Below are 22,473 nucleotides of genomic sequence, written 5' to 3' on the forward strand. Positions count from 1 at the left end.
ATATTATGTATATAGGATGAATGTTTGTGGGAAAAGTGTCAGTTGATGGTGTTCGATTCACTCAACATAATGAAAGTATATAATATGTCCAATAGAAAAAAAGATGTTAAACGTAAGGGTGTTGTCTTGAAGAAAGGAAGTGCTATAGTTAATAAATTGATTGATAAACTTCCGATAGAATTACATCTACCAGGATATAATTTTTGTGGTCCAGGTACAAAGTTGACAAAACGACTTGCTCGAGGTGATAGTGGTGTAAATTTGTTAGATTCGGCTTGTAAAGTTCATGATATAACCTACTCCGAAACAACAGATTTAAATAAAAGACACGAAGCAGATAAAGTTTTAATTGAGAAAGCAAGAGAACGTCTCAAAGCAAAAGATTCTAGTTTTGGTGAAAAAGCAGCGGCAGCAACAGTGTTGGGTATAATGAAGGTTAAAGTAAAATTAGGAATGGGTTCACGGAAAAGAAGTAAAAGAAGCAAAAAAAGTAAAAGAGGTCGTATATTGGTTGCACCAAAAAGTGGTGGATTTTTACCATTTCTTCTTCCCCTGCTTGGGGCGCTTGGAGCGTTAGGTGGAGGTGCAGCAGGAATCGCGACTGCTGTAAATAAGGCAAAATCCGATAAACAACTGTTGGAAGAAACTCAAAGACATAACAAAGCAATGGAAACCATTTCATCGATTACGAAAGGTAAAGGAATGCGTAAGAAAAGAAAAAAGCGTAGACAAGGAAAAGGACTATATGTTGGACCATATCAATGGTATCAAAAAAACTACCGATAAAATTACCACATCATGCATTGACTAATGTGGAATTATTACGGTATGTAAAAATATTAAATATACCAAATTTTAGAGGAATATTTATGCGTAACGGTTTACCAAAACGTATAAAATCCAAAGAAACCGGTATTATAAACTTGGATGATAAGAATGGACCTGGAACACATTGGACAGCATATATAAAATTAAAAAGTGAAATTTTATATTTTGATAGTATGGGAAACTTACTTCCTCCGAGAGAGGTAATACATTATTTTCAGAGTGATAAAAAACAGAACCGCATAAAATATAATTATGATAGATTTCAAAATTATGATACAAATAACTGTGGACATTTATGTTTAAAATTTTTATATACTCATGCAGTATAAATAATATAATCATTTGAAGTTAAAGTGGTGAGAAAAAATGTTCTTCGTATTAACAGGTCGTTCGTCTATTTTATCGTCTGATTTTAATCCTCCAATTAATGCAAGTAATAAAAAGTGCACTTTGGGTTTAACGAACTTTGAAGTTTATAATTCAATACCTAATATTCAAGATGGATGTAATAAATTTTATTTTGGATATAAACAGTTCACAATACCAACAGGATGTTATCAACTACAAGATATAAATAAATATTTACAAGATGCTACAGGGAAATTGTTTCCAAAAAGTTTCCTGGACATTAAGGCAAATAATAATACTTTACATTGTCACATTAAAGCAACAGAAGATGTAGATTTTACGAAACCAAATACGATTGCACCTATATTGGGATTTGGGAAGAAACTGTTAAGAAAGAATCAATCACATGATTCGGATGAGATAGCAGATATAATGAAAATAAATTCTATATGTGTAGAATGTAACATAACCGTTAGTAGTTTTCAAAATGGGAAACCCGCACATATAATTCATCAATTTTTTCCTAATGTACCTCCAGGTTTTAAAATTGTAGAATCTCCAGAACATGTAATTTATCTACCAATCAGTGTAAATACAATTAGAAACATAACCCTTAAAATAAGAGATCAAGATGGTGAGTTGATCAATTTTAGAAACGAAACCGTAACTGTTGGTTTACATTTGAAGACGGATAATCAATAATGAGTATTATTTTTAATAAATTATCAGTGAAGTGCAAACCACATAAAAAGGAATACACAGTTCGAAGAAAAGTTAGTAGGAAGAGAAACTTGCAACGAGTATTAAGCAAGGAAAACAAACGGTTTTTAAAATCACTTGGGTTAACGTTGTTTGAAAATGTTGAACGTCAATGAAGGAGTTGTCATAGATGAATCGATTGCTGGATATAAGGTACAAACTCATGAATCTTATACATCTAGGTTTAATAATAATGATGAAATAAGAATTAATTTACCTGAAGATTTGGCTACATTACCTAGTGAAAGTTATATTTATTGTGAAGGTCTACTCGTAAAAGATGAACCTACTCAACCCCCCGCAGCAACCACTAAATTTGTGAATAATGGAATATTAGATTTATTTAGTGAAATTCGTTTAGAAGTTAACGGACGCACAATAGATACAAATATAAAACCAGGATTAACAAGTACCATGAAGGGGATAGTATCATTTAATGCGAGTGAAAGTTTAAAATATCAAAACGCCGGATGGTTTCCTACGAGTGATAGTAAGATTGTCGAAAATGGAAAATTTAGTGCTTGTATTCCTTTAAAGATGATATTTGGATTTGCTGAAGATTATAAAAAAGTGATGGTTCAAACCGCTCAAGAACTAGTATTGATTCGAAGCAATAGTGATGTTGATGCTTTAATATCTACTTCTGATGAAAAAGCAAAAGTCATCATAAACAAAATAGCATGGAGAGTACCACATATAATACCTGGTTTAAGACAAGAAGCTGCGATGGCAGATTTGATTAAAAAAGGAAAAGACATACAGGTTGCGCATCGTACATGGGAATTGCATAGTTTTCCAGCATTACAAGATATAAGTAAACATTCGTATACGATTAAAACAGCAACCAAATTAGAATCTCCAAGATATGTTATTCTGGGATTTCAAACAAATAGAGCAGGTCAATTTAAGAAAAATAATAGTCAATTTGATAAGTGTGACTTTAACAATATCAGAATTTACTTAAATAATGAAAGATTTCCATATGAAAATGTGAATAATAACTTCAACAGTAATCAGTATTCTACACTATATGAAATGTTTGCTCAATTTCGAACAAGTTATTATTTTGGAGAAAAAACAGAAACAGATATAACTCCCGAAGAGTTTAAAAACAAATATCCTTTAATTATTGTTGATTGCTCAAGACAAAAATTAGGTTTTCAAACGCAAGCAGTAACAGTACGAGTAGAATTTGATACTGGTACTCCAATGCCTGCCAACACTATGATACATGCTTTGTTGATTAATGATCGAATTTTTACATATAATCCGGCAACAAAAGCAGTAAGACAGATGTAAAACCAAAATACTTGTGTAGGTTAAGCGAATAATGTGTAAATGAAATAAATAATTCGAAAGAAGAATCTGCAGAGCAGTCTTATCAAGATGCTTGAAGAAGAACGTTGGGTGACCTGTCCTAAGAATGAAGGACACCGTTTAAAACTGAAACATTTGAATAGACATTTATGGCGGTGTAGAGGAGAGGAAACTTATCAAAATTTATCATATAATCACCATGATTATAATGAATTTTGTGATTCATCACATTCCTCAAATGATCATTTGCCACAACAATCAACACCACAACCACCACCACCCCAACAATCATCAACACCACAACAATCATCAGAGCTATCACATTCGGGAAATGGAACCCTAACTGGATCAAGCAGAAGAAATTTTTTTTAAATATAATATTAATGTAATAAAACAATATATGTAATAATTAATGTTTTCTTATATATAGAATAAAAGTATTATAAAAAATTAAGAATGTTTCATTTGAACATAATTAATAATAAAATTTAATGTCGTAAAGAGTAGAAAAGGCAGAGGAGGAAATTATAAGAATATAAAGACATAAAGCTGGATAATTTAAAAACATTTGTTACCAAACCAATATTCAGTGTAGTGTGTCTATCTAGAGTACGACTTGTGCTAGAGTGCGAAAAAAAGTTGTATTATGGATCAAAGAAATGTGGTACTAATAGATATTCAAGGATTTAAAATTACCAATAATAAATTTATACCGAAAGAATTGGCAATTTTAAAAAATAATAAAATGACTCATTACGTTTTTGCTCCTCCATTCCCATCTACATTACTACCAGATGATGTTCAATATCAAATAAAGTGGTTATCAAAAAATCATCATTGTATAAAATGGGATACTGGATTTGTACCGCATTGGAAATTTCAACAAATCTTAAAGAAAGTAATAAGCGATGGTGATTCAGTCCATGTCAAGGGTAAAGAAAAAGCAAAATTTATCGAAAAGTGTATTAAGATGCCGGTAATAGAATTACCAGAAACTCCACGATTAGAATCATCCAAACCGATGTGTTTATTTCATATAAGCGAGAATTGTTACTGCAGCATGCAAATTGTTACAATGTTATATAATAAATTGAAACAATAATATAAAAAATGTTTGTTATTTTCATTTTTCAATTATTCAATTTTCACCAGTACGGGCGTAGTTGTAATACAACGGTAAGGATGATTATGCAACCAACACAACAACTGACCGTTCCACTTCACTTGACCAATATTTGATTTTCCCCACCACATTCATTCCGCATTGTAAGGTAACATTTTTTTTATTATTTTAAAAAAATAATATAAAAAATTTTTTTTTTTTTGAAAAAAAAAGGTTTTTTTGCTTTTTTTGCTTTTTTTGCAAAAAAAAAAAAAAAAAAAAAAAAAAAAAAAAAAAAAAAAAAAAAAAAAAAAAAAAAAAAAAAAAAAACTTTTTTATATTATTTTTTTAAAATAATAAAAAATTTTACCTTGACCTATAGAATGATTGTGGTGGGGACAATCAAATATATGTCAACAAACTCTATGGATGGTCAGTTGTTGGTGTAATCTTGGTTGCAGCTGTTAACATGTATTTTCAACAAGAATATGAGGGTGGTGATGATATTGTGCAGTGTCCCTACGATAAGTTTCACCGTTGTTTACGTCATAGAATGACGAAACATATGTGGAAATGCCATCGAAGGGAGTACGAAAGGGATCGGAATATTCGATATTTCGAATTGAAGCATAAAATCGAGCAACAACGATCCCAACAACTTCGCCCGGTGCAGCAACTCCCCCAACAGCCGCAGCAACTACCACAACAACCGCAGCAACTCCCACAACAATCGCAGCAACCCCAGCAAATTCAGGGGCAAGGGTTACAACCCCCTCATCAAGAACAACAGCAGCAGCAAGAAGAATTCCAGCAGGTGCTACAACAACTGCAGCAGTTGCTACCCCAAGAAGAGGAGGAATCTTGGGATAATTTAAATTATGCTACTTATATCCCACCATGCAAATGTAGATTTGTTAATAAACTATTATAATTATATATTTTAATTTTTTTAATTAATCCGACAATGCATAGATGAATTTATTTCCAACTAATAAACGTGACTGGTTAATTTGATCGTGGTGTTCAAAACGCATAGTTGAAAGTAAAAACAATTTTTACTTCATGTTCATTAATGAACACTAACATATTTTAGAATACATTTTAACATAGTAATGTATCATAAAAAAATGTAAACAAACAAGGTAAGTAATTCTGAAATTATGAAATAAAAAAATAAATAAAAAAAATATAAAAGCGCTAGAGTTAGAAAATAATATACCATGATATATTTAAAATTTCAGAAATGTAATTTCAGATCATCAACCAATAGAGTTTTCAACAGATTTTCTCAAGATTCACGAAAAAGTTACAAGTTTAAAAAAAACCACAAAAAATCTAAATACATATCTCGGAAATGTTTGATGTGAGGAAATGTTTAAAGTATGGTTAAACAAAACAAAAAAATCTAAATACATATCTCGGAAATGCTTGATGTAAGAAAATGTTTAAACATGTAAAACAAAACTTTACTTAACCCGACCCGACCCGACCTGACCTGACCCGACCTGACCTGACCCGACCTTGACCTTTGACCCGACCTTGACCTTTGACCCGGCTTTGACCTTTGACCTGACCTTTGACCTGGCCTTTGACCTGACCTTTGACCTGGCCTTGACCTTTGACCTTTGACCTGACCTTTGACCTGGCCTTGACCTCTCCCCCACTCCACTCCCCACCCAATTCGTTTTCCCTTAAAAATCATGAGCATTCGTGGGGAGCTTCATTCGTGTGGTGTGCTTCATCGTGTTAATAAAAATGAAACGTGCGTTTGCTGATTTCTGTGGGTGCAGTGGTGACCAGGAGTGTAATAGTTGTGCTCGTCCTGGTACATCTCGCATCCGTAGTCCACCTGCAAATGTAAGTACGAATGATTCTCCACTTTTAAGAAGTCTTTTACATCCCAAAAGATTTTCTAAAATTATTATCCATTCTAACAAACTCATAAAGAAACCGCGAATTGAAACAATTATTATTGAAGACACTCAACCGGAAATTATTGAAATTCCGGATACACAACCCCAAATAATTGAAATTCCTGATTCACAACCCCAAATAATTGAAATTCCTGATACACAACCCCAAACAATTGAAATTCTCGATACACAGCCGATAAAAACTATCGAAATTCCGAATACACAACAAATTTTAGATTCGGTGTTAGAAAACGATTTTGGAATGGGTAATGAATTTGGGGATATATCCCTACTCAATTTTTTCGATAATAAAAGTGGAGAAAGTGAGAATGTTGATGTAGATGTGAATGATCATCGTGATGGAAATCTCGATCATTATTCCGAAGTTGTCATCAATGATCTTTACAATCAATGTCAACTCGGCAATAATGATCAGGGTGTTCATGATGATGATTATGTTGATTTGGTACCTACTTTCGATGAAAATCTTTTAAATTCTCAGCAATTAATCGACAGACACCAGATGCGTGACAATAACTACGATTGTCAACGTTTGGTGGATGTGGAAAATAAGAGAAGCCAGATGCGTGATAACGACCAAGGTTATCAACGTTTGGTGGAGGTTGGTGAGGATTTGGAAGATGTCGACGATATAGGTTCAAATTCACCAGCACCAATCATCGATAACATATTAGAGATTCAATCTGTCGCTGACGGTGTAAATCAGAGGGGTGGTGATGGTGAACTGCATCACCCTTTGATACAAGCCGTCGAGATGGATGAGATCAATATGGATGTCGATGATGGTGTTTCGGAAGCATCAAGTATAGCTTCTGATAGATTAGGAGATGATATTGATAATAGCTTGACAGAGGAGCAGCATCTTTGTCGAGTAGTTGACGATGCTGAAGAACTTACTCTTCAAGAGCAAGTTCTTCAAGATCAAATTGATGAAGAGCAGCGTCTTTGTCGAGTAGTTGACGATGTTGAAGAACTTGTTCTTCAAGAGCAAGTTCTTCAAGATCAAATTGATGAAGAGCAGCGTCTTTGTCGAGTAGTTGATGATGTTGAAGAACTTATTCTTCAAGAGCAAGTTCTTCAAGATCAAATTGATGAAGAGCAGCGTCTTTGTCGAGTAGTTGACGATGCTGAAGAACTTATTCTTCAAGAGCAAGTTCTTCAAGATCAAATTGATGAAGAGCAGCGTCTTTATCGAGCAGTTGACGCTGCTCTAATTCAAAATGTGAGAAATATATCTCATGATTTATCAGTAGCTCTACGTGATTTATCAGGATGAATGAGTAGTGAGAAAGAGTGAGAGAGAGAGAGTTTAAATAAAAAAAGCACACCCGCGATGGCAAGCGTGACTGTTCCTCCACGTGGTCTTGCTGGATATCTATTGTTTATCAATTATTTTTTTATTTTTTTTTTTAATTTGATAAATAATAGTAACTAAAGACAGTCTAAATGTAAACCGCGCAACTAAATATGTATATTTTTTCTTTTGTTTATAATATTTAGCAAACCGTTCAATGTGGAAATTGTTTGACACATTTCACTACCAATCGAGCATTTCTGAGACATGAAAAGGAGAGTTGTTCAAGAAGAAAACGTATACGTTCGATGATCACATATGTTACATGTGCAACATGTGATATTCAAATTCCCGCGACAACACTACATTCCCACCGAAAATCTGCACAACATAAAAACAAATCTTTGAAAAAACTCGAAGAGGATGGTGTTCATCAAATCGCAACAGCATTCGAATCAAATGTTACAAGTTATAGGATAACCGGTGAAAGAACTTGTGTTGATTTGAATGAATTTATCGAAGAAATCAGGGAGAAAATGATAAATCTCATTCAGGAAAACGTTGAGAAACATACAACTGTAAAATTAAACTTGGAGCTGTTCGGACTGTACACATTGGAATCGCAAAATCTTTTTGACATAAAATCTTTCAACACTAGAAACATCATTATAACTTTGGGTTCTAATTGGAGTAATATTATTGAGGATTTTAAGGGGGTTATTGAGAACAAAATGAGCGAATTCTTGGAGAAAGATTCAGGTAAATAAATTTATACATGTATTATTATTTACATTATATTAATGTATTTTTTTTTGTTTTAGGATGGAGTCTAGTAAGCATCATATACATGGAATTAAATTTTAGCAAGTACAACCCACTCAGAGCTTCATCATTTATTCATTTACCTGCATCTATAAAAAAGAGAAATGCTGTGGTCAACGTTCGCAATCAAGATTATTACTGCTTCGCTTGGAGTGCGGTAGCTGCAGTCTGCAAACCGGAAGGACCGGAATGGGATCCGAGATCTTATCCACACTTTACTCAAATTTTCAACTTTGACGGTATCGAATTTCCAGTAAGGTTAGATAGTTTAAATATTTTCGAAAAATTAAATAATGCTTCTGTTAACGTTTATGGTATTGAAAAGTTATATCAGAATGGGCAACAAAATTATGAAATTGTCGGACCGTTATACTATACGCGATGTAAAAAACCGATACACATAAATTTATTATTAATTAGTGATGATGATAGTAATCAACATTATTGTACAATTAAAGATTTGTCAAAATTAGTATCGAGTCAAATTACAAAACGGAATGGAAAAAAGCATTTATGTGATGGATGTTTACAATATTTTCGAACACGTGATTTACTAGAATTACATTGTAAAAATGATTGTGGGTATTTATATGTGCGAATTCCTAATACTGATCCGATAAAAAATAAGATTGGAAAAATGATTCCTGGTAATATATTAGAGTTTTCAAATTTTCAAAAACAAATTCGTGTTCCTTTCGTTATTTATGCAGACTTTGAATGTTTACTCAAACCATTAGATAATTGTTTACCTGATCCAGAAAAGTCATGGCATTTAAAAACATATAAGCATGAACCTTATTCCTGTGGATATTATTTGAAATGCTCCTTTGATAATAATATTTCCAAATTTTGTTTGTTTCGAGGTAAACAATGCATCAGAGAGTTCTTAGATAGTTTAGAAAATGAAGTCAAAGTAATTTATGATACATATTTAAATATTATTAAACCGATGCATCCTTTAACAGCTGAACAAGAAAGTGAATATGCATTTTCGAACACATGTTACATTTGCGAAAGACCTTTTACAAGTCAAGAGGCTAAAGTTAAAGATCATTGTCATTTAACCGGACAATATAGAGGTCCAAGTCATTCTACTTGTAATCTAAATTTTAAACTTCCAAATTTTATTCCGGTCTTTTTTCACAATCTCACCAACTACGATAGTCACTTGTTTATTAAACAACTATCTTTAAATGGTGAAGATACCGATGTAATTGCAAAAACTAAAGAAAAATACATCACATTTAGTAAACACATTCACGTTGGTAATTCAGTTAATGCAGAAGGAAAGGAGGTACGCAAATATATAAAACTACGGTTTGTAGATTCTCTTCGCTTTCTTCCTACTTCCCTAGAAAAATTGGCAAAAACATTATCGTCAAGTGAATGTACCGAAATTAGAAAATATTATATGCATGATGAAGAATTTGATTTAATTAGACAAAAAGGTGTATTTCCCTATTCATTTATAGATGATTGGTCAAAATTAGATCTTACACATCTTCCAGATAAAGATGATTTTTTTGATAAATTAAAAGAAGAACATATTTCAGATGCAGATTATGAGCGAGCTCAAAAAGTATGGGATGTATTCGATTGTAATACTTTAGGTGATTATTCGGATATTTACCTCAAATCAGATATTTTACTGTTGGCTGACATTTTTGAAAATTTCCGTAATACTTGTTTTAAACATTACGGTTTAGATAGTGCTCAGTATATTACGGCTCCATCATTCAGCTGGGATGCAATGTTAAAATATACAAAAGTACAATTGGAACTCTTGACGGAAATTGATATGCTTCACTTTTTTAAAAAAGGAATTCGAGGTGGTGTCAGTACATGTGTTAAAAGATGGTGTCACGCCAATAACAAGTTTTTACCTGAATATAATCTATTGGAACCATCTTCATTTATTCTTTATTTGGATGCAACAAACTTATACGGTTATGCTATGAAGCAATATTTACCTACGGGATCTTTCGAATGGTTAACTAGAAATGAAATTGAAAATTTTAATTTAAATGAACTTTCTGACACATCAGATTTTGGATACATTCTCGAAGTGGATTTGATTTATCCCGAAACATTACACTCACTGCATAATGATATGCCATTTTGCCCAGAAAATATAATACCCCCCCATGGAAAACATGCAAAATTAATTCCAAACCTATGTGATAAAACAAATTATATTATACATTACAGAAATTTAAAACAATGTTTAAAACATGGTTTAATTATTAATAATATTCATAGAATTTTAAAATTTAAACAATCACCGTGGCTTCAAAATTATATAAATTTAAATACCATGTTAAGGAATAGAGCAACTTCTAAATTTGTCAAAGATTTATTTAAATTATTAGTTAATTGTATATATGGAAAGACCATGGAAAATGTTGAAAAAAGAAGCGATATAAAATTATCAACGCACTGGGCCAATAGAGGACATAAAGTTGGAGCTGAAACTTGGATTGCGAAACCTCATTTCAAATCGAGGGAAATTTTCTGTGATAATCTAATCGCAATAGAAATGAATAAAGTTCAAGTAACATATAATAAACCAATTTATGCTGGTTTTTGTATATTGGAGATGTCAAAAACTGTAATTTATGAGTTTTTTTATGATTTCTTGAAACCATCATATGGTGATAATGTTTCTTTATTATATACCGATACAGATTCATTGGTTTTACAAGTATTTTCCGAAAATGTATATGAAGATATTAAACGAAATTCAGACCGTTTCGATACTTCCAATTATCCACCCAATAATATACATTCTATCGAACCAGGTATTTCGGTTATAGGAAAAATGAAAGATGAATACGCCGGTGCAATAATTAAGAGTTTCTATGGTACGGGTGCTAAAGCATATTGCATAGAATTATTAAATAAAATCGAAAAAAAAGCTAAAGGTATAAGTAAACATGTTGTCGATAAGCAAATACGGTTTTCTGACTATAAAAATGTTGTCACTGAAAATTCTATTCTTCTTTGTTCCATGAACATTTTCAAGTCGTGTTTACACGAAATGTTTACGGAAAGAAGAAATAAAATTGCTCTGTCCGGTGTAGATGATAAAAGATTTTTATTAACAAATTCACCAAATACTTTAGCCTGGGGCCATAAGGATATAGCTTTTCACATAAACTTTGATACGTTTTTAAATGAACTAAACAAAGCATGCGAAGATAATGTATGATAGAAAATTGTTTATAAGAAGCTGTAGAATTATATCATATTTAGTTGTGGTTTAATTTGTGTATAGTATAGAATGAAAATTGTAAAGCAAAAAAAATCATTAAATGTTGAAAATCATGAATGTTTTTTTCCTTCCAATACATTCATGAAACATAATACTTTATTGAGTGATGGTGTTAAACGAGGTATAATTGTTGGAAGATCGGGATGTGGAAAAACAAACGCTTTACTCAGTCTATTACTCCACGAAAACGGGCTACGTTTTTCAAATATTTATTTATATTCGAAAACTCTTAATCAACCAAAATATCAATTTTTAAAGCAGGTTTTACAATCTCTTAATGATGGAAAAAACAAAGAAAACATTGGGTTTTTTGAATTTGAAGAAGGAGATCATATCATACCTCCAAACGAAGCCAAACCATTTTCAATCATTATATTTGATGATGTAGTTGGTTGTGATCAAAAAATTATTAGAGATTATTATTGTTTTGGTCGTCATTATTACATAGATTGCTTTTATTTAAGTCAGACTTATTCCTCCATACCGAAACAATTAATTCGAGATAATGCAAATTTCATAGTTTTATTTTCTCAAGATCTGACCAATCTGAAGCATGTGTATAATAATCATGTTAACGGTGATATGTCATTTGAAAAATTTCAAGCATTATGTAATAATTGTTGGAAAGATTCATACGATTTTTTGGTTATAAATAAAGACTGTGATTTGCATGATGGAAGATATAGAAAAGGATTTGATAAATATATAAAGATATAAATACTCGATAATATTTACATTAGTATTATAGTCAACACTGCATTCAATATGGATAAACGTTTGCTCATCAAACTAGCAAAAGCAAGAAAAGACGTGCGCGAAAAGTTACGTGGATTAACCTCTGAAATTGCAAGTTCACAAGAAATGTTTGAGACGCGTTTCCGACCTCTCACCGAACCGATTAAAAATCTCATAAGTGAAATTAAACAAGAAAAACCTGTTGTTAAAAAGGAAGAAATATCGATAAAAAAAAGCCCCGCTGTCACTTCGACACCCAATTATCTATCAAGTTCTACACCCAGGAGTAAATTGAGACAACCATCTTTCTTAGAAACCGAGGAAATTTCAAAACATATACCCGATGAAGAAATAGAACCGAGTGTGGTGGAACCATCATTGTCTGAAATTCAGAGAGATATTGATAAATTGTCTGATACGCAAGCGTTTCGTGAGTTTTTAGAACAATGGCCTGAACTTCCACGTCAATATATTGAAGAAATGCTTACTGATAAAGAAGATAAATTTGATTTTCAATATGGAGTTCGATATAGTCCAGAAAAAGCTAAATTTTTTATTGGAAACTCGGAAATAGATTTTATAAACGATGAACTTATTATTCAAAATATACGTTATCCTTCGACACCCGGTTTAATGGAATTATTGTTTAAAAAAGAACCAATCGGTTTCAAGGACACTGATCGATTAATGTATAAAGAAATTGTTGAAAGAACCAATGCTAATCGTAAAAATTATCAAGCCAATGAACAAGTTGCTGGAAATGTTGGGATAAAGTATAAAAGTATAATAAAACCGTTATCGAATCAACCGAAACTTTTGACAGTTCAAAACAAGTTTAATAAACCATCACCACCACCTGCAACATCATCTAGTAGAACAAGGAGTGGAAGTATAGATACCAGTAAACCTGGAAGTGTACCTATGAGTAGAGCTAGGAGTGGAACTTTACCCACGACATCTGCCGAAAAAAGTAAAGCGTCAATTAAAACGAAAGCACCATCATCATCACCTGCCAAATCGAAAGGTGGTAAAGGATTAAGAACGTTAGAAGTTACAAATAAAAATATTGAATATGTTCCGTGGAATAATCCCAATAAATTAGTCGATCGTTTACGTCTTTTGATTTCATCACAACTTGCCGGTAATACGAGTCACTCAAATGAAATTAATCTTATCATTAATGAATTGAGAGAAGCAAAAATTATTATTTAGACTATAAATTAGTTTTCATTGTTTCATTTATTAACAGTTCTTTCGTGTACAGCAACAATATGACACTCGATAAATTCGGTCACCACATATCACAACATAATTTTAAGACAAGTCTTCAAAAATTGAAATCTTTTACGTATATTCCTTTGGTATTGAATGGAAAATTTGACCCCGATAAAAATGCTTATTTAATTCACGATTTAGGGACGCATTATATATTCCCCTTAAAAGAAGCTACTGTTACATCTATTCAATCATATCCAACTGTAGGATGGACGGCTTTAGTAAATAATACTCCGCGAAACTTGTTGGGATACATTTTACGTGACGGTGATAAATTAAATTTTCAAAAAAGTAAAAAAACTGCAGAAACCAGATTACTGATCGAGTTTATTTTAAAAGTACCAGTTTATCATGAAACAGAGTGATGTGTCGATGAAGCGCGATGTCGTAGTGGAATTACACGCACCGGCGAGAGTAAATTTTAAACGACGACGTGTTATCGTGAAAGGACTAAAAGACTTATTACAATCTGATTTAATTGAAATGATTCCGTACGCTCGCTTCAACAATGGTTTCAAGTACATTTTAATAGTGATAAATACATTTTCTAAATTTGTTTGGGCTTATCCTTTAAAAACAAAAACCGCAGCTGAAGTGACAAACGCTTTAAGTTCACTATTTAAAACTAAGAAAAACATTCCTAAAAATTTTCAGACAGATTTTGGTAAAGAATTTTATAATAAAAGTTTGAATGCAGTTTTCAAAAAATATCACATTAATCACTATTCCACTTATTCCACTAAAAAAGCACAAATGGCTGAACGTGTAATTAGAACAATAAAAAATTTAATTTGGAAAGAATTTAGTTTTCGAGGAAACTACAAATGGACAGATATTTTACAAGATATTGTTAAAAGATACAATAATACAGAACATCATACTACCCAATATAAACCTTCTGCAATCAACAAAAAAAACGAAAAGAAAATTTTACGAGACGTTTACAGTCACATGAAAACAATAGATCCGCACAAATCTAAATTTAAAGTTGGTGATTTTGTACGTGTCAGTAAATATAGACAAGTCTTTTCCAAATCTTACACACCCAATTGGAGTAATGAAATATTTTCGATAAAAAAAGTACAGCAAACTATACCACGTACCTATCTACTACAAGATGAAGATGGTGAACCAATTTTAGGTGGTTTTTATGCATATGAATTACAAAGAGTTAAACACCCAAATTTCTATTTAATAGAAAAAATTCTACGAAAAAAAGGAAATAAATACTATGTTAAATGGTTGGGAATGTCGAAACGAACGTGGATAAACAAATCCGATATTGATTAAGGTAAACTTTGATATAATAATGGTAATAATATTCACTACATGAATTCCTCTTTTAGCAAAACAGACCAGACAGACCCGTTAACTGCATCGCCTCAAGCTAGTTCAGTCCAGTAGTCAGTGAACTCATCAAAACTGGTTTTCCTAAAGAATGCATGCATGCATGCATGCATTTCAACAACTATTTTTATTGTATAACATATCATATTCTTTATCAATTATTTTTACTTTTTTAAATTCAAAATTAAAAATCATTTTTTTAATTCGATTGTTTTATTATTTATTCACCATATTATGAATATTACAAAGTTTAGTTTAGTTTAAAAAATCATTACAATTTATGTAAACATAAATAATAATACTAAAATTAACAATTACACATTCTTAAATCTAGTTTCATAAATTTTTCGACGATGATCTATTTGTAATACCTTGGATAAAATACATTCAACATTTTCAATGCGACGTAAAAAATGCAATCTATTTGCAAACTCTAGTTGATATCCTTGACGAGCCATTCTCGCAGGAACTAGATACACACACATTAAATGAAAACGGTTTTTCTCCAAGTTAAACCTCACTTGCTTACACATATTTTTATTACTCATTTTTTAATATTCAACAATACACAATTTATAATAAATATTACATTGTTTTTATTAAATAAAAAAAAGTACAAAATATATTCTTATTCTTCTACAAACTTAACATTTACTGTTTTACCAACAATACCTCCACTTATTAAATAGATAATTTTTCCATTACGAATTTCGTCATTTAAATTTTCAATCATTTCATTCGTAAACTTGATTGAAAATCTTTGCGGTAATATAGTCTTACTCTCCCCGAGATTCACAAACACCTTTTCACCATAAGCAGTACTACATTTGGAAAATGATTTAATTTTAAACTTTTTATTTACTTCTAAACTCTTTAAACTTATATAATTATTATTAATATGCAATTGTTCGTTTAAAGCGCTTAATTGTGAAGCCATCTTAATCTGACGATCCAGTTTACACTAAAAGTAAAATCCACTACTCACGTATAATATATAAACAAAAAGTACACAAACTATTATCATGTACGATTTAATATTAATTTCTTTTTTATTATCTATTCTTCTAATATTTTTAAACTGATTCTTAAAATTCACATATAAACACCTAGGTGAGAATTTTAAATGTTCTTTAATCGGAATGTCACTGATTTCCCACGCACATATTCTTACTTTACAATAAAAACATTCCACACTATCTCCAAATCCAATATAGTAAAAACCGGCCTTTGCGAGATCCACTGGAGAAGGTCTTTCAATTGACCACCCGGTAAAAGTTAATAATCGTTTATCGAAACATGCATAATTAGGAACACTCACAATTCCGACACCATCATCTAAACACATTTAAAGATATTTAATTTTCATCAAATACGAATAATCAGGATTAAATTCCACAACTTTATAAAATGTTTTATTACACTTGCAACACTCGCGACCGTAGTTTTTCACTAAAACATTTAATTCCTCTCGAGTACATATAACATCAATTTCATGCGGAGCGGCAATTTTCAGATCCTTTTCCAAACCATCAATTTGCTGACTTTTTAACTCTCTTTCAAAACACTCTCGACACATACATCTTTTATAAATAACCGTTAATTTATTCCCATCAAAATCGTAATTACCCAACTGATTTTGATATTGTACGTCTCTAAACACCACACGACCATGAGATGTGTATCGGAAAATCATCATTCACCACTACCACCCAATACACTCTGTCAACATTTATACATATTTTCAAGTGGTGGGGATATCGAGGTTAAGTGGTGGGGGGGAAATTCCAAGGCCAAGTGGTGGGGATATCGAGGTCAATTGGTGGGGGGAATTATCAAGGTCAAGTGGTGGGGGAAATTATCAAGGTCAAGTGGTGGGGATATCAAGGTCAACTGGTGGGGGAAATTATCAAGGTCAAGTGGTGGGGATATCTAGGTCAAGTAGTGGGGATATCAAGGCCAAGTGGTGGGGATATCAAGGTCAGGGGGAGGGGCTTAGAGGTCAAGGTCAAAAAAAAGTGGTGGGGGGTGCGTGCCCTCTCCAACTCCCTCTACTTCTGTGTATTCTATTACACGCTCGACTGAAGTCATTGAATAATCAAGATCACTCCAACACTTCATTATGTACTGAAAGTTTCTATTTATTACAAGTAACTGTGTTACAGATATCCCAACTTCTCCGGTTGACATTCCTGGAACGAATGCAAGTTAATGTTATTTACAAAGAGTCAATTAGATTTACCATTATTAAAAATAATTATGCAAATAAGAGCAACGAAGTTGTAGAAGGCACAAGTTATATCTGTCCAAAACGCTAATGAAAAATAAAAGGCTTTATGCAAATAATAAACAGAACTGTGGAGATCTTGGTAGTTGTCGAATTCCTGAGTTAAATGTTTCTGGGCTTTGAACGCTCTTATAACACTCAATCCCTTCACCGAAGCTGTCGTGTGAGTGAAGATCGGACTTCTTCCTAAAACATTTTGTTAGTTTCTGGTGATTGCCAAATATCAAATTTACTTGTGCCCTCTATTCTTTTAATGTTGCTGATCACAGGTTTAAACGCCACAGAACAGAGAACAATTAGCAGAAAAAACAAAATTAATGGTATTGTCAACCAGTAATTGAATACCATTAATATAACCAAAGAACCAACTGTCATAAGAATCGTCTTGGTCAATTCTGAAATCCCGAGTGGAACAACTTCATCAATCATTCCCATATCTTTTGAAAACCGATTTAAAACTCTTCCCGAAGGATGATTGTCAAAGAATATTAATGAACCGACGAGAACTTTACCGAACAGTGCTTTATGTAAATATTGGGAAGCATATTTACAGTACAGTACAGCAGCACCGAGATTTGAATAACAAGCCACAATTATGATTAAAAGTAAAATACCGCAAACGTACAAAAAGTGTGTGTCATTGAAAAAAATTTCGATTTGCGTGTTAGAAGTTGTAAATCCCTCTTTAGAATCTACCCAAAACACAAAAGAGCAGTCACAAAGATTCACTAGCAATTGCGTAAAGGCGAAAAATATGACCAGTAGACAAGTAGTTGTCCAGCCGTGTCCAGCCAAACAATAACCTTTGTAAGGGTTGAGAGTACCAGAACCACGGTCTTCATCTGCTTCAGAAGGTAGATCACATTCTTGCAATAGCGTTGTGTTAGCAGATGCATCCTTTGCGGCACCTTTCTCAACTACTGTCCTCTTTATCAATCCTTCAATATTGTTATAGCTGCCAGACGCTCTCACTTTTCCTTTCTCTAGAAGTATGACCTTGTCCACATTTTCGAGAAACTGGATCTGGTGTGTTACCAGTACTACACATTTATTCCTCAGATATCCTCGTATGCATTCGTAAAAAATTCGGTTGGCAACGTGAACATCGACGGCTGATAAAGGGTCATCCAAAAGGTACACATCTGCATCTCTGTAAATGGCTCTCGCCAAAGAAACTCTTGCTTTTTGTCCTCCGCTCAACATAACTCCCTTCTCCCCTACCAAGGTGTTGACGCCATAAGAGAAACGAGAAATGTCGTGTTCCAAACAACACACCTTTATTACTTCTTGAAACTTTCTGTTGTCCATTTTTTCTCCAAATACAATATTTTCTCTAAGAGTGCCAGTAAAGACCCAAGGTTCTTGGGGTGTGTACGATAGAGATCCTGTAACGCTTAGATTTCCACTTGAAATTGGTATTTCTTTTAACATGACTTGCAGCAAAGTAGATTTGCCACCACCAGCAACTCCAACAACTGCCACCAATTTACCAGAAGTGGCTGTAACTGTGACGTCGGTCAAAGAACTCTTTGATAACTTAGGATCCCATTTTGCGGTGACATTACTTAAAGAAACCCCAAAAGTCTGATCGTCATTGTTCATTTGATATTCTGATTTGCTCACAAATGTGCCAACAGGCGCAGGAGATTGTTCTAATAATGTTGACATGGTGTGTGACTTCTCGTAGTCTAAAAGTAGAAAATGTTCGAGACGTCGAAGAGAAGCCATGAGTTCCGAATTGTTAATCAGAGCGCTACTCCAGAGTTGACTTGTTCGTCGTAAAGTGTCATAAATAATCAATAGCGCAAACACATATTGAGGTGTCAAAGACTCATTGTTTAAAACCGCGATCAAAATGCAGAGAAAAACAGACAGTTTTTGATAACAATCGAGACAAGCGTAGCTGCTAATGCGCCAAAAATTTGCTTTGGTTATTTCGCTCATTTCTTCCCTAAAAATAGATATTTTGATGTTTATCGACAGATAATAAGATATAACAAACTTTCTAGCATTTTCCACTAATTTGGCAAATGGTTTTTCCCAAGTGAACATTTTTATGGACCGAATTCCATTAATGATGTCACTTAAAATGCGAATTCTTGAATCTGCTTTCGAAGCTACTTTCAGTCTTAATGCAAAAAGTGTTTTAAAATGAAACACTAAAAAGAATACTTTATATCTACGCGAAAAGTGTAATTAGTACTAACGTTGAATAAGTAAACATAATACTGGAACCAGCATTCCCACAATAGAAGTGTAACCATATGTGATGAAAAGATAATACGCTGCTATTACTATCTTCAATGGACCAATCCAAAGAAAATTCCAATAAATTACTGCTCTGTCAAATCTTTCTACATCATTCGACAACAAATTTACAATATGTCCTAAAGAAATCTTTTGAATCGTGGTGCTCTTCATTTTTAATAATTTTCTGTAAATGAGGGAGGAACAAGCAATTCGGAACTGCATTCCCAAACAGGTAAGTTTCAAAAGGAATATGTTAAAACTCAAAGCACGAAGGAAGAACATCAGTGTAATAATTAATCCATCAAATAAGGCGTCTTCTTTGGTAATAGACGACTGACGTGGTGTAAAGTAATCTAACAAATTTCTCAAAAACATTGGTGGTAATAAACTGGAAATGACACTTGAAGAATTTGTTAGATGTGAATTTCTTCTCACTCACCACACAGCTAGATCTGCGGGACAATACAATATTCCATACAAGATCACCTTAAAACCGAACATCTTCACCAAGACTCGTGTCAACGAAGGATTTTTTGAAGACTTTTCTTCGCTGTTCCAGAGATTTTCAATTTTGTTTCCGAGCCGCTTCGATTTGTGTTCTTTAGCTGGTAGAACAACATCCTCTTCATTGAATTTGTTCTGCCGTTTTTTGATCAGCAGACGTACTTGCCAACTAAATTCGAATTATTTTCCGAGGAGTTTCAATGATTTAGAACTCACCAGAAGAAAAAATGTGAAAGGAAATGTGCATTATATGTTGGATTAGTCTCGCGGGGATGATTCATTTCGTATGAAACGTGTTCGAGAATGGAAACGTTTGTGGTTTATTTAATTGCTGTTTAAGTGCATGGCCGCTCAACAAAACTCAAGGCAGTAAAATAAATATTTATAAAAGTTATCTAAGTTCTTGAATGTTATTCATGTAACTCAACAATTATGTCAAAAATGGCGACAAATTTAGGTGGATTGTAAAAATTTAAACTAGAGTGTATAACATATGAATTAAACGATATTAGTATTTTATCTACGACCATTAAATAATACATTTATTATTTACGTAACTATAGATTCATTATGCTCGTCATAAATTACACCCGTCACTTATTATAAGTCACTTGTGATTTATCATAAGTCACAGATCTTAAAAATTTTGTAAGCTAAGTGTTTTATGAAAAGAAAGTCGTAGGTCGTAGATAAAACGTCGTATTTAACTCGCGAATAATGCCGATAATCCACTATGGTGATTAAAAGACTCGCCTGCAGCCCGTGTTTTAACCTTCACTCAAGTGGATTATGATAGGCATTATTAACTCGTCAAATAATATACTATTATCAAATTATTGGATCTAGGGAACCAAAAAAAAGTAGCAAAACGTTACACATTGAGCACATGTTCGAAATACAAAGATAATTATTTTTAATGGTTTTAACATGTAAATGAGAATATTGCTGTTGTCCTCTATTCCCTAGTTTATCAAAAATGTGTATATTTTAGGTTAACTGCCGTAAATCATGTTTATACAGGCTGTTTCCTAAAAAAACGCGACAAGCCGTAGCTCCGTTATTTATTGTCCGATTTTAATAAACAAAAGAAATAATACAACGGTTAAAAACACTATAAAACTGCTTATATATTTATTTATTTTTATTCTGGTAGAGATTTTTTTCTGATTTACAGGGTTTAATACATTAATAAAACTACATAATGTGATGAACCAAGTGGGTAATTCAAATTTCCCACCAAACGGCCATCTCATTTTTTTTTTACCAACATACACAATGAAAAATAATACCCGCGAAATTAAAAAAAAAATGGCCAAAGCGCGTGATCGTACTTAGTTAATTTTCCTACGTTGTGTTTTTTTTTTATACAAATTAAACATTACCAGATTCGTTCCAACAGGGTTTGTGAACCACACAGAAGAGTGCAAATAAAACAACACAATAATTAAAACCAGCTATTTATTCAAAGTTATGATTTTCGTTAACGCCGGGATTCATGAATAATAAAACGTCTCGGGAGAGGGCACCCAAGTCTCCTCAAATGTGAGAAGACTACTCATTTAGAACTATAGGAAAATGGTGAGCTCTGGCCATTCTCCCAGATCCCCGAATGAGGCTCCGCTAAAACCTCTCCTGAAAATACGAACAAGTCCGAAGTGACAACGTGGACGGGACAGTTAGTGAGAATTGAGCAAAACTGATTTCATAAACAACACAATTCAAATTCAGAAAAAACAGGAGGGTCATGTACATTACAAACAAAACGGTTACTTCGGACCGTTCGAGCGAGAGCGGGCACTAGGCGAGAACTTCAGCATGTTCTTTTTTTTCTTTTCCAAGTTAATTTACAAAATACGGCAGATACGCTATAGAAGGAGTGAGTGGCTTTGGGTGGTCCGGAGGTCTGTGGTACCTATCCTTACGACTTTATCATTTCCCGCCTACCCGAGATTTAGTGCTAAGGGGAAAAATCCTAACTGCTTTACGTTAAGTCAACAAATTGAGGTACTCTAAGTTCATCGGTTGAATTGAATATGACTATTTCAGAGCAAAAACAAACGACGCTTGTCAAGTACCACAAACTTCGAGAACAGATTACCATTCCGGAAGTTCTGTGCCAAGGAACTCGGATTCAACTTACACCATGAGCGACGTTGCGGACCAACATTCAGCAAGCCCCGCCAAGCGTTATGGTTTTCGGGTCTCTCTTGGGGCACAACATGTTAAACGAGGGGCCGCGGGGTCGTGTCCAACGATTGGATGTTAGGAGCAACTAAACCCCTCAAACAGAGAGAGACCCTCCCGATAAGGAAGAATTGACATTTACAGCAACTGGAAAATGTAAACGAAACCGCGACAAAACTTTGTTGACGGAGTAATCTAAGAACACTTTCAGTTTGGGAT

The 22,473-nt window shown here is 33.1% G+C and overlaps 3 protein-coding genes and 1 long non-coding RNA gene across 4 annotated transcripts; 2 read left to right on the top strand and 2 right to left on the bottom strand.

The window, feature by feature from the left end:
- Positions 1 to 4,624: 4,624 nt before the first annotated feature.
- Positions 4,625 to 17,936, bottom strand: LOC138127809 (uncharacterized). The gene is made up of 3 exons (XR_011158435.1): positions 17,550 to 17,936; positions 17,272 to 17,502; positions 4,625 to 17,221 (listed from the first exon to the last, which is right to left on the bottom strand). It is a non-coding gene; the product is annotated as an uncharacterized lncRNA (long non-coding RNA).
- LOC138127806 (interaptin-like) lies at positions 6,110 to 11,728 on the top strand. The gene is made up of 2 exons (XM_069043864.1): positions 6,110 to 8,341; positions 8,404 to 11,728. The coding sequence occupies exon 1, from the start codon at positions 6,110 to 6,112 to the stop codon at positions 7,562 to 7,564; it is 1,455 nt and encodes a 484-aa protein (XP_068899965.1). The 3' UTR covers positions 7,565 to 8,341; positions 8,404 to 11,728.
- On the top strand, positions 12,441 to 15,235 carry LOC138127807 (uncharacterized). The gene is made up of 2 exons (XM_069043865.1): positions 12,441 to 14,976; positions 15,032 to 15,235. The coding sequence occupies exon 1, from the start codon at positions 12,441 to 12,443 to the stop codon at positions 13,620 to 13,622; it is 1,182 nt and encodes a 393-aa protein (XP_068899966.1). The 3' UTR covers positions 13,623 to 14,976; positions 15,032 to 15,235.
- A 16-nt stretch (positions 17,937 to 17,952) lies between the features above and the next one.
- On the bottom strand, positions 17,953 to 20,478 carry LOC138128172 (probable multidrug resistance-associated protein lethal(2)03659; the record flags this gene model as incomplete). The annotated part of the gene is made up of 5 exons (XM_069044354.1): positions 20,287 to 20,478; positions 20,006 to 20,239; positions 19,524 to 19,954; positions 19,319 to 19,475; positions 17,953 to 19,267 (listed from the first exon to the last, which is right to left on the bottom strand). Coding segments are annotated over exons 1-5 (2,202 nt in total), but the record flags the coding sequence as incomplete, so codon positions are not given.
- Between the last annotated feature and the right edge of the window lie 1,995 nt (positions 20,479 to 22,473).

Source organism: Tenebrio molitor, chromosome 4, assembly GCF_963966145.1.
Source record: "Tenebrio molitor chromosome 4, icTenMoli1.1, whole genome shotgun sequence".
Taxonomy (NCBI): domain Eukaryota; kingdom Metazoa; phylum Arthropoda; class Insecta; order Coleoptera; family Tenebrionidae; genus Tenebrio; species Tenebrio molitor.

Excerpts from the sequence above, each read along its gene's own strand:
- LOC138127807 (XM_069043865.1), top strand. The coding sequence starts at position 12,441 with ATGGATAAACGTTTGCTCATCAAACTAGCAAAAGCAAGAAAAGACGTG.
- LOC138127806 (XM_069043864.1), top strand. The coding sequence starts at position 6,110 with ATGAAACGTGCGTTTGCTGATTTCTGTGGGTGCAGTGGTGACCAGGAG.